Source organism: Accipiter gentilis, chromosome W (genome assembly GCF_929443795.1).
Source record: "Accipiter gentilis chromosome W, bAccGen1.1, whole genome shotgun sequence".
Taxonomy (NCBI): Eukaryota; Metazoa; Chordata; class Aves; order Accipitriformes; family Accipitridae; genus Astur; species Astur gentilis.
In genome coordinates this window covers 2403310-2416653 of record NC_064918.1, presented here as the reverse complement: position 1 = coordinate 2416653, position 13344 = coordinate 2403310, and the positions used below count along the sequence as shown (strand labels likewise).

The window sequence follows — 13344 nt, the reverse complement described above, 5'->3', positions numbered from 1 at the left end:
GGACCCCTCTCGATCATCTACCAAAGGTCTTGGGAGTCTGGGGAGGTCCCTGCTGACTGGAAGCTAGCCAATGTTATTCCAATTTACAAGAAGGGTGTGAGGGAAGACCCAGGGACCTACAGACCTGTTAGTCTAACCTCAGTTCCTGGAAAAATTATGGAGAAGATTATACTGGGTACTATTGAAAGGCATTTAAAGAACAATGCAGTCATCAGGCACAGTCAACATAGGTTCACAGAGGGAAAGTCCCAAAACTTGTGGGATTGTTCATCCAGTGTGCAAGCCAATAACACACAAAGTCGAGGTATTAGATATTTATTGCCAGTTCTGCACAGAAAGGGGTGCTAGGGGGTATCCCCGCAAAGCTAGCACACCCAGCACTAAAACAGTCATTCATTTATACATTGTAAATTAGCATAATTATTATACTAATTGTTTATCAACCTTTTACTGGTGCCCATAATTCCATATCTTAAAGCTGATTGGTGTACAGTGCCTTGTCTTCATTTAAAGGTGCAGCATCTTTTAATTTTACTGCGCAAGCTCAGTGGGTGAGGGTCTTCAGGTGGAGGCAGGCATCCTAACTTCTAGAGGTGCAGTCTTCATATTATAATTAGTTAAGTTCACCTAAAGGGCACTTTTTCATGCGGTATAGCCAAGCTTCTTGGGCAACCAGCCCACTAAAGTTTCTGGTTCCTAGTTTTAGGTTGATTTGTTCCTTCTATTCCATTGCCTTGTCAAGCGTTACTTACCCAAGTGATTTACATCGATTACTTATCTTTTTGTTCCCTAAGTTTATAAAAAAATTACAACCATAAAGATTTTTATATCAAAGGGAAGGCGGCAGATGTGTTTTTTCTGGATTTTACTAAGGCTTTTGATACTGTCCCTCACAGCATCCTTCTGGACAAGCTGTCCAACTGTGAGATGAGCAGGTACGCAGTGTGCTGGGTCAAGAACTGGCTGAACAGCAGGGCTCAAAGGGTTGTAGTGAATGGGGCTACATCTGGCTGGCAACTGGTCACCAGTGGTGTTCCTCGTGGCTCAATTCTAGGGCCAGTTCTGTTCAATATATTTATCAATGATCTGGATGCAAGAGTTGAATGCACCATTAGCAAGTTTGCTGATGATACCAAGCTGGGAGGTGCTGTTGACACTCTCCAGGGACAAGAGGCCTTGCAGAGGGATCTAGATAGATTCGAGCATTGGGCAATCATCAATGGAATGAAATATAACAAGTCCAAGTGCTGGATTCTGCACCTGGGATGGAGTAATGCCAGACACAAGTATAAATTGGGAGAGGAGTGGCTGGAGAGCAGCCCTGCAGAAAGGGATCTGGGGCTGCTGGTCAACAGCAGGCTCAATATGAGTCAGCAGTGTGCCCTGGCAGCCGAGAGGGCAAACCACATCCTGGGGTGCATCAAACACAGTATAACAAGCTGGTCAAGAGAGGTGATTATCCTGCCGTATTCAGCGTTGGTGTGGCCTCACCTTGAATACTGTGTGCAGTTCTGGGCCCCACAATTTAAGGATGTGAAGGTCCTTGAATGCATCCAGAGGGGAGGGTAACAAAGCTGGTGAAAGGGCTGGAGGGAATGTCCTATGAGGAACAGCTAAGGGCTCTGGGCTTGTCTAGTTTGGAGAAAAGGAGGCTGAGGGGTGACTTCATTGCTCTCTACAGCTTCCTGAGGAGGGGAAGTGAAGAGGAAGGTGCTGATCTCTTCTCCCAGGTATCCAGTGATAGGCTGTGTGGGAATGGTTCAAAGCTGCACCAGGGGAGGTTTAGACTGGACATTAGGAAGCATTTCTTTACCAAGAGAGTGGTCAAACCCTGGAGAGGTGGTTGATGCCCCATGCCTATGCGTGTTTAAGAGGCATTTGGACAATGCCCCTAATGATATGCTTTAACTTTTGGTCAGCCCTGAATTGGTCAGGCAGTTGGACTAGATAATCATTGTAGGTCCCTTGCAACTGAAAATATTCTATTCTATTCTGTGTCATCCCCCAGGGCAGATACACCAAGGATTACTTTGGTCCACAGGCATTTCAAGAGATACATATCTCTCTCTTCCAGGAGGCCTGAGCAATATAGTTCAAATATATGTGCTGTTAAATTGACAAAAATGTGTTTCCTGTTAGCTAGAGTCTTATCTGCATAATAGTTGCCTAAAATATATGGATTCATTTAGTTATGAACAATGTAACATATGTGAAACATGATTCTTAAATAAATACAGTATTCAATGGGTATAGTGCTAGTCAGGCCTGTACAGGATATTACTCTACCCTCCTCCACCCACTTCTTTAAGTAATATAATTAAAAGTTGTGAAAGTAAAAAATTCATACCGAGACTGTTGAATGAAATGAATAGTAACACTGAATGTCTGTATTGAGAATTAATCATGAGTGGGGCATAACATATGCCACAAAATTGTTCATGTATTTTATACTAACACCTTGAAAACTGCACAGTTTTAAGGTGCCAAGTTGTTTTAGGCATTTGGCCAGATTAACCAATGTCTCCATCTTACTAAAATTTTTTTAATTTGGGGTTTGGTATTTCTGAAGGAGTTGGGGAGTACCTCTAGGCTTAGGATTGGAGAAAACCCCAGCAGTAGACCAAATAGAACTGGACACGTTTACCTTTCCCTTTCCCTTTTTTCTTTTTCTTTTGTTCCTTCCTACACTGCTCTACCCATGCCACCACTTTCTCTTTACTTCACAATTTCTTCGCCTTCTCCTTGTCTGCAGGAGAAGGTTTATAACCATATTTCTGCAATAGTTCCTCCATTGTATCCTGCCAAATATGCCAAATTAATGTGATGGAAAAGGACTTAACAGCAAGGTTCAAGCAAATTATTTATTTGAACTTCACTTACAGACTTAACACGCCACTATTGCAGGTTTTACAGATACAATGGAGGAATGCACTACTGCAATTTTTTTAGGCAAGAGTAGTACATTATTACAACCACAAGCGATTCACAACCACAAGCACACATGCGTTTACAAACTTAAAGCATAAACAATATTCACTTACCCCTCCAGGTAAGGGCTCTCAATCCCGGGGAAGCTACCTCAACTGGCATCCTGATCAAGGGGGGGGAAGGGTCTCCTTCACAAGCCAACTGTATAGTTAGAGAAGTGACTCCCCCATTTCCAACCTGAATATTAGAGTTTTTATCCCCTGACTTGTGGAATGGTGTGTATGACTATGTCTGAGTGGATTATGATATATGCCTAAATGGGTTATGTATATCTGAGTGGAGTTTCCCCTTATCTTTCCTTTGTTGGTCTGTGATTGTTTGAATACACAAGGTTGTAATTTGAAACTGAAGCTGAAACCCTCCAGGTTTTGGGTTTTTTTTACCTTGCTTCCTCAGGCAACTGGATGGTGGTTGGATTGAGACTCAGGGCATACTATTTGTTTAAGGGATTTCAAGGCTCAGTTCAGGTTTTGGTTCTTTGAATGGCACAGCCGCCGCCCTGTTTAGTTTAGGGTTTATCAGACAACCCAGGGCTAAGCTGTCTACACAGCTCCCCGTGAGTCATCTCTGCAGAGAGACAGGGCCTCAAGGCAACCCAAGGCTGGGTCACTTTTGTAACCCCCCCATGAGTCGCCTGTGTGCACTAGATATGGTGAAACTTGTTTGTGAACTATGAGCCGGACAATCCACACAACATGGACAAGACCTTGAAATGATGCCTATTTATCATCTCTATGTACAGGAGTGTCATGATATTTCATTACTTTATCATACCATTTCCAGTGATGGACATGATTTTCACTGAACAACCAATTATAAGTAGATACTTGCTTTTAGTGTCCTTAAAATGTCCTTGTACTATACTGATGGTGATAAAATTGAAACAGTCCTTCATTTCCTGGCACTTTTTAATTCCATCTTTTGCAAAGTTGTGACTGTCTTCCAGAAAATCAGAACTATTAAATAGACTTTAAGAATGGTCTATAAAGGAGAACCCCCCCCCCACCCCTGTATTGTATTGTTCTGTTCCTGAGATGAGATTGATTCTCTTTTAAATGGTGATAAGTTTTCTCTAATCTTTGTCATTTTTTGTTGCCCTCTAGGATTTGCATCGTAGTAGAATAGTGGGGTTTCACAATGAAAAAATTTGTAAATTTATTTAATAAGCAGATACTAATAGCCTAAGCAACTAAAAGGAAGCTAACATTACGGTGTGGTGTAGAGCTGCTGCTTATAATAGAGACTCTTCTTGCAACGGGTGGCTTGAGAAGAAAGGTTTGGTTTTTTCACTACCTTGACAGAGGGATAATTACAGCTTTGGGACTGCTAGAGAGTTTGCGATAGTGCCAGGTGGAAGTAGGAGAAGTCTTGAGTATGGCAGCTCTGTTCTGAGGCACTAGCGACAAGCAAGAGGAGCTGAGGAAGAAGGTGGCTTTATAGACCTAGATGGTTAAATCTGCTGGTGGGTTGGATTAATGCATGAAATCCGTAGGAATTTAGGACTCAAACCCGAAAGCATCTAGGATGACTTCTGTCCCTATAAATGCAGGCTAGGTTATGTGCGTTTAGCCCAGGAAATTCATTAAAAGTTAGTTTTACAAACTGCAAGCCACAAAGCACTACCCAGTGCTCTCAGTGAAAACTCATATGCCACAGAATTTTGCATACTGCTGGAGGAGAGCAGAAGGGTGTAGCAAATGAGCTTGCAATAGGAACAATTTCCTAGGTGAAATTGTTTTAGGTAATTGTCCTGGTTTCAGCTGGGATAGTGTTATGTTTTGGGTTCAGTATGAGAAGAATGTGGATAACACACTGATGTTTTCAGTTGTTGCTAAGTAATGTTTAAACTAAGTTAAGGATTTTTCAGCTTTTCATGCCCAGCCAGCAAGAAGGCTGGAGGGGCACAAGAATTGTGAGGGGACACAGCCAGGGCAGCTGACCCCAACTGGCCAAAGGGGTATTCCACACCATGTGACGTCATGCCTAGTATATAAACTAGGGGGAGTTGGCCTGGAGGGGGCAGATCGCTGCTCGAGAACTAACTGGGCATTGGTTGGCGAGTGGTGAGCAATTGCATTGTGCATCACTTGTTTTGTATATTTCAGTCCTTTTATTATTATTGTAATTTTATTACTGTTTTATTATTATTATTATTTTCTTCCTTTCTGTTCTATTAAACTGTTCTTATCTCAACCCATGAGTTTTACCTTTTTTTCCCCCGATTCCCTTCTCCATCCCACTGGGTGTGGGGGGAAGTGAGTGAGCGGCTGCGTGGTGCTTAGTTGCTGGCTGGGGTTAAACCACGACAGTAATACAACAAATTGTCTCATGCTGCTGAGGAATGTCACATTGTTCTACACCATGTCTCCTAGACCTTTAATCTCTGCTAAGCCTTGCTGAGGGAAAGCTCTTCCTGACTTGTCATCTGACAATCATTTTAATGGTGAACATTACATAAAACTACTATGTGCCTCTCTGTGTTCTGCTCTGCATCCTGTCTGTAATCTTGGCCAATCTTTAGTGCTTCAAAGGAAGCTGGGGGATCTTCAGAAGCAAACTTTACATGATGAAGAAAGAGAAAATCTTTTCTTATCTGGTCAGGTAACTGAAACACAGCATAGTAATATAAATGTAATGGAGCAAACAGAGTAGACAGTATGGTAATCATGACTTCTCTTGACTGTCCTGGGATATAAATGAACCAGACACCAAAGGACTGTTGATCAAAACTTCAGTTTCTAATCTACAGTTCCCTCTATTTTGTTTTCCAATAATAATACTGTATGTATTTGAGTATATGGAGACTATTTCATTCAGGTTTGGCATCCAACTTGAATGAACAGATAGAAGATATGATGTGCTTATTCCATAGTATTCCTAATCTATATTAAGTTTAAATAAACTTGGACTGTGAATATATGCTTTTGAGATGATAATATTAAAGGACAAGAGATTTTGACTTTGAAAATTACAGAAGAGGGGAATTAATTTCAGATAATCTTGTCTTTGTAAATACATCAAATACTCCAGATGTCTGTATGAAATTAGTTTTTGTTAAACAGTTGAATAATTTTTTAGAAATGGTAAAAGATTTCCAGCAGCATTCGAGGTCTGCCCAGGCAAATGCCCCAAATAGATGCAAAACAAACATATAAATTAAAAACATATATTGTAGCAAATTTGTACAGACAAATGAATTTTCGGCTTTGTAAGAACTAAAGGAAGGAATGGACGGACTTTGATGATGTGTTTTCTTATATGAATTAAAATAGAAATTATTTGAAGTATTTTATTTAAAGCTTATAATACTTAGATAATTTCCTTTTTAAAAAATAATGGAAACTTTGTGGATTTGAACTTTTATGCTTAAACTGTCTAGGGAAAAATAATAAAACAGAATACAAAATTACTAGAAATGCAGATCACTGTTTTGTTTCACATAGATTCTTGTCTGGGTCTGGAGCTGCACTGCTATAATGGTGCTGTGCAGGTCCAAAGTACAGATAGGCAAAAAACCCAAATAAGCCTAGAAAGATCAAAATGTGACTTCTCTTTTCTCTCCTTTCCTATCACTCCTTCTCCCCTCATACCTGAAAGTGGGAAATGTGTGAAGTACCTTATTTGATCACTGTGTTATAGATTCTTGTACTAAGTTGCTTTTTGTGCTTTCCTTGTGCTCATACTCATTACCTTTCAAAGATTTTTGAAAAGAAAAAATTAATAGGAGTGGTGCACATTTTGAGTTAAGCTTATCAGAGATGTGCTCATAAATGACTGGCTAAATTCAGGATGTGGGTGGGGTTTAAGATTTATTTTTTTTTATGTCTGAGTGATGATTTTGTGGGGTGGAGAAGATAATACAAAAGGAGAGGCTAAAAAATGTTTGGGTTTTTTTAAATGACTGTAACTTTTAGCAGGAATGTTTGAACACATTCGCTAAAATTAGCACTTTTTTTTACAGCTTCTGGAAAAACATAAGAACACAGAAAGTATGGTAGATCTGCTTCAACTCTATCAAATGGAAGATGAAGCCTACAGTAGTCTTGCAGAAGCTACCATGGAGCTCTACCAGTACTTACTACAGCCATTCCGAGATATGAGGGAACTTGCGATGCTTAGAAGACAGCAGATAAAGGTATGGTAAAGGTAACTGAAGTTCTTATAAATGGGGAAATCATGCTTTTTAGTTACTGTTTACTACTTTTATTATGCAGTATATGCAGTGATGGTTTCTCCACTAAATGTTGACCCTATTTTTCCAGTTCCTTCACTCAGAGGACTGCTTTTGAAGAGTGAGAATGTCTCTGACATGTAGCTAACCATCAACTGTTTAACTTACTATGTTTGACTATTTAAATTCATTGTTGAATTTAAAAGGTGAAACTTACAATTTTGTGATTACTGGGAATACTGACTAATACATAAACCAGAAAGAGGCATATGTTGTACAGTATGTGACTGTTAATTCTTTTAAAAGATTCTACAGGAAGTTACTTTTCATTCTAGTTTTCTGAGATAATCTGATAAACCATGAGAAGTCAGTAGCTTCTCATCTCATATTGTGAAACACTTAAACATGGAAGTGTATTAAAGGTATGTAATTTGTTGGAACACTTTAACAGTATATTTTCCTAAGAGCTAAAAAAGTATAGCCAGCTGAAGAATACTACATTTTGGTAAAACGGTTTTATAACACATATGTTTGTTTTAATTAAAAATAATTCTGATTTTAAATACTGAACCAAAAATAACAAATGCCATCTTTATTGCATCTCAGAAGGACTTTTGATAAAATCAGCAGTTCCTACTGTTCTGGTTTAACTCCAGCCGGCAACTAAGCGCTATGCAGCCACTCCCTCACTCCTCCCTGCTCCCAGTGGGATGGGGAGGAGAATCGGGGGGGAGGGGGGGAAGTAAAACTCGTGGATTGAGATAAGAACAGTTTAATAACTGAAATTAAATAAAATATAATAATAATAACAATATGTCCTGGTTTCAGCTGGGATAGAGTTAATTGTCTTCCTAGTAGCTGGTACAGTGCTATGTTTTGAGTTCAGTATGAGAAGAATGTTGATAACACTGATGTTTTCAGTTGTTGCTCAGTAGTGTTTAGTCTCAAGTCAAGGATTTTTCAGCTTCTCATGCCCAGCCAGCAAGAAAGCTGGAGGGGCACAAGAAGTTGGCACAGGACACAGCCAGGGCAGCTGACCCCAACTGGCCAAAGGGGTATTCCACACCATGTGACGTCATGCCTAGTATATAAACTGGGGGGAGTGGGGGTGGGGGGATCACTGCTCAGGGACTAACTGGGCATTGGTTGGCGAGTGGTGACCATTTGCATTGTGCGTCATGTGTATATTCCAATCCTTTTATTATTACTGATGTAATTTTATTAGTATTATCATTATTAGTTTCTTTTCTGTTCTATTAAACCGTTCTTATCTCAACCCAGGAGTTTTACTTCTTTTCCCGACTTTCTCCCCCATTCCACTGGGTGTGGGGGGAGTGAGTAAGCAGCTGCATGGTGCTTAGTTGCTGTGGTGGGTTGACCCTGGCTGGATGCCAGGTGCCCACCAAAGCCGTTCTATCACTCCCCCTCCTCAGCTGGACAGGGGAGAGAAAAATATAACAAAGAGCTTGCGGGTCAAGATAAGGACAGGAGAGATCACTCACCAATTACCGTCATGGGCAAAACAGACTCAGTTTGGGGAAAATTAACTCAATTTATTACAAATCAACCAGAGTAAGGTAATGAGAAATAAAACCAAATCTCAGAACACCTTCCCTCCACCCCTCCCTTCTTCCCAGGCACAACTTCACTCCTGGATTTCTCTACCAACCCCCCCAGTGGCACAGGGGGATGGGGATGGGGTTTATGGTCATCACACGTTATTTTCTGCTGCTTCATCCTCCTCAGGGGGAGGGCTCATCACACTCTTCCCCTGCTCCAGCGTGGGGTCCCACCCACGGGAGACAGTCCTCCACGAACTTCTTCAACGTGGGTCCTTCCCACGGGCTGCAGTTCTTCACAAACTGCTCCAGCATGGGTCCTTTCCCTGGCGTGCAGTCCTTCAGGAGCACACTGCTCCAGCGTGGGTCCCCCACGGGGTCACAAGTCCTGCCAGAAAACCTGCTCCATGGGCTCCTATCTCCACGGATCTGTAGGTCCTGCCAGGAGCCTGCTCCAGCGCGGGGTTCCCACGGGGTCACAGCCTCCTTCGGGAACCCACCTGCTCCGGCGTGGGGTCCTCCATGGGCTGCAGGTGGATATGTGCTCCACCGTGGACCTCCCTGGACTGCAGGGGGACAGCCTGCCTCACCATGGTCTTCACCAGGGGCTGCAGGGGAATCTCCGCTCCGGCGCCTGGAGCACCTCCTCCCCCTCCTTCTTCACTGACCTTGGTGTCTGCAGGGTTGTTTCTCTTACATGTTCTCACTCCTCTCTCTGGCGGCTGTTTCTCCCTGTCCCAACTTTTTTCCTTCTTAAAAATGTTATCACAGAGGCGTTACCACTATCGCTGATTGGCTTGGCCTTGGCCGGCGGCGGGTCCGTCTTTAGAGCCGGCTGGTATGGGCTCTCTCGAACACAGGGGAAGCTTCCAGCAGCTTCTTACAGAAGCCACCCCTGTAACCCCCCCTGCTACCAAAACCTTGCCACATAAAGCCAATACAGTTGCTTTCTGGGGTTAAACCATAACACAATAATATCAATAATAATTGTAATGAGAAAGAATATAACAAAAATAGAGAGAAATAAAACCCAAGAAAAACAAGTGATGCACAATGCAATTTCTCACCACCCGATGACCGATGCCCAGCCAATCCACAAGCAGCGATCGATACCTCCTGGCCAACTCCACCCAGGTTATATACTGAGCATGATGTCACATGTATGGAATATCCCTTTGGGTAGTTCAGGTCACCTGTCCTGGCCATGCTCCCTCCCAGCTTCTTGTGCACCTCCTCGTTGGCAGAACATGGGAAAAATCCTTGACTTAGGATAAGCACTACTTAGCAACAACTAACACATCAGTGTGTTATCAACATTCTTCTCATACTAAATCCAAAACGCCGCAGTGTACCAGCTACTAGGAAGAAAATTAACTCTGTCCCAGCCGAAACCAGGATACCTACGCAGATTAAGACCGCAGCCTTCTGATTCTTTTAAAATAGGTATTGTAACATAGAAGCTAAAATGGGTTTGTTTTATTTAATCTGTATTGCAAATGTCAGTTTATCTGTTTGGCACCTTATTCAGTTAGCCAACATTGTTTTTACTGGCCTCAATTTAAAAATATAGTGGTTTTCTCTCTGAGTATAGAATGAGGGAGGCAGGCAAGAGGATTTATGATTCCAGAACTAGTTTTAGTGTGAGCTATTGCTGTGTCTATAAAGTAATTTTTCAGAAAGTTCAGCAATCTGAAACTAACTCTGTGAGATAATGTAATGATATTTGAACTAAAAGTGCTTTTTTCCCCCAGAATGATAAATGTTGCTGCATAGAGAATTGTGATGAATATTTTTTTTCAGATGTATTATACTGTTGAAGATTATGCACAATACATTTAATAGAAAGCCTTCTTCAGCATGATGAAATAGTTCCCATTTTATCTGAATCTGTAGCTGTAGCATGGGAAACGATGATTTTTTTCAATTTAATTTTTTTCTTCTTTTGTTAAACAAGAGAAGATAAATATCATATTGAGTATGGAACATGAATTAAGTTGTTTGTTTTTTTAAACCTCATTGATCTCTTGTGTTTCAATTTTAAAATACCTCATTTTTTATTTTTCCTGAAAGAATAACATTGGTAAACTTTAGAGGCATGTTCTGTGGTTAATTACTTTAGTCGTACATAGTTGCATCTAATGTACATTAAGTTCTCTTCCTAACTTGGCAATTTTGAGTTATAAATCTTTGTCATCTGTGTTATGTGGCAGAGAAAGATGCCATTTTTTCTTTGTTTTTTTATTCATTTCATTGTTTGAGAGAAAGCAGTACTTGTATCGATGATGAAAAATATATATATTACACCGTGGAGTTAGGGTAAAGGAATTGGTTTATAAATAGAAGTTGTGTATGCAATGGTTTGTGTCAACTTGCTGCATGTTTTTCTGGAAGGCTTAATAATGGAACAAAGATCCTTAGGTTTCTATAAACCCTTATGACAGGGATTAGCTCCATTTTCATGCATAGCAGTATTTATGATGCTTACTACCTCAGTGAAATGGGAGTTGTGAACACATAATACTGCTTAAATATAAAGACTGACAAGGAGAAAGATAAAGTTTGGATATAGGGCAGGGTAAGGATGGAAGAAAGTGCAGAATGAGTTACTAAAATGAAAAAAAAAGTTACAAGGATAATTAAGCTTGAATACAAATATCAGTATTTAGTCAAGATTGCCTATGCCTTCTGTAATTACTTTAACATTTTTAGAGTTTTTCTGTATTAGGTATATGTGACATTTCTGTAGTATCATTATCATGTAGTAACATGTATTAACGTGATAATTCTGTAGTATCAAATTGTACTTCTATTGAAAAGACAGAAAGGGAGAGTTAAGCAACCATTTCAGCCCTCATCACTGGATACACTACCGTGTTTAAGACTAGTAATACATAATATAGGTAAGAGATCTGTATTAGTATTATATTTAACTAGTTCCAGTGAGCCTTGCTTTCAGATTGAAAAGCATCTCAAGTAAAATGTTAGCTTCTAATTTAGTAAGCTCAGTATGTGCAGAGAGCATATTGTATTATAAGCATTCTATGTAGTTATGTCCTTATATTATTATTATAATAATACAGCATACCAAGTAACCCTATGTCAGCTGTCACTGCAACTAATTAACACCTGATTTGACGTGGGCTATGCTTTAAAATGTGGGCTTGAAGAGTAGTAAAGGTGTGGGAGCAGCTCAGAACACCTGGCATTTGAATCAAGAGTGAACTTTAGAATTTGTCGTGCTGCAAGTTTGCCAAGCCTTTGAAGAACTAGTTTTACAAGGTCAGGTCGGAGGATTGCCTGGTGTGTGCCTGGGAAGATGTGACTGAGGACAGTCACGAGTTGAACAAACAACTGATATTATCTACATCCTGTTTGGCTGTATGCCCTTAGTTCTTTCCAGATCCTTGTGGAAACATATATATATAAGTCTGATCCTTTTGTGAAATAAACAGAATCTTGTACAGATATCTTGAGTGGTTAATCCAGTCTCCGCAAAAGGTGTCCTATTAAATGGACGCAACACGTGAGGAAGCTTCCTAGGTCAAAGCACATGTTATGAACATGCCCCAAACAGTTTCACTGACCGGTTGCTTCTCCCAGCCTGCTCATGATAAGGAATACTTTTCCTGGATGTAAAATAATTAGATTTCTTCATAACTCTGTTTTTTCAAAGATATTTTTCTAGATGCCTTCTACATTATTTTTTTTTACCTTGACTCTTTTTGCTATAAATTTAGCTCCCTAATAAAACAGCTGTTTGTTTCATACGATAACCTAATTAATACTACTGTGCAGCCAGCAGGGGGTAGACTGGGATAACAGTAGAGATATTGTGCATGAAAAATCCATAACTAGCTTTCAAGAAATAAGAAAAATAATGAGATTGCTATTAAAATCTTATTTTTTAATAACTAAGTCATCAACACAAAGGAACATCAGGAAATGATTGCTTAACAAATGCAAATAGGTTTGTATATAAAAAAAAAGAGAATAAAGAGTTTATGCTCATGTTAGTACAGTGAAAGAACATCAACTTCAGTAAAACCATGCATTTAAAAAACACTGGCTCAGTAACTCAGAATCACAACTGAATGAGGTTTCTAACAAACCTTTTGTAGCAAAAGTTTCTAAATAAAGGTTTGGTACAAATATTTGACAACGTTATTAAAAAATGAAAGCATCAACTGCAAAAACAGGGAAATAATTTCTAAAAAAAATATGAATAGAGACTATAGTCACAGAAGTTTATATTACATAAAATCTTATTCTACACACAGTAATCGATTCCCTTTCACTGCCTTATCTCCTCAACAGACAAGATTTTCAAATATCCAGATGATGAAACTACCTCCCCTGAAAAATAAAAACCAACAATAGAGAATTGTTTCCTACTGTTTTCTTAATCATGATATCTGCTGCTAGAAAGGAGGCAATCTCCTAAGGGAATCTTCAAGTTGCTAGGAGGAGGAGGAGTAATGGTGGTGTCAGGAACACAATCTGAAAATCATTAAGCAGACTCTCATCTCAGTTCAGCAATAAATGTTTCTTAATTGAGAAAGACATAGACAGACTGACCTTCAGCAAGAGTTTTGCCACATAGTATGTACTTTCCAAATCCAACCTAAA

General features: G+C 40.0%; 1 protein-coding gene across 11 annotated transcripts in view; it reads left to right on the top strand.

The window, feature by feature from the left end:
- Positions 1-13344, top strand: part of LOC126035248 (junction-mediating and -regulatory protein-like) — a 440369-nt gene that overhangs the window by 31052 nt on the left and 395973 nt on the right. For all 11 annotated transcript variants that reach the window (XR_007504873.1, XM_049793566.1, XM_049793560.1 and 8 more), the window contains exon 2: positions 6950-7123. Coding sequence is in view for 10 of the 11 variants with exons in the window: in XM_049793566.1 (XP_049649523.1) it covers positions 6950-7123 (174 nt within the window). In the remaining variant the exon portion in view is untranslated. The remainder of the gene's footprint in view (positions 1-6949; positions 7124-13344) is intronic.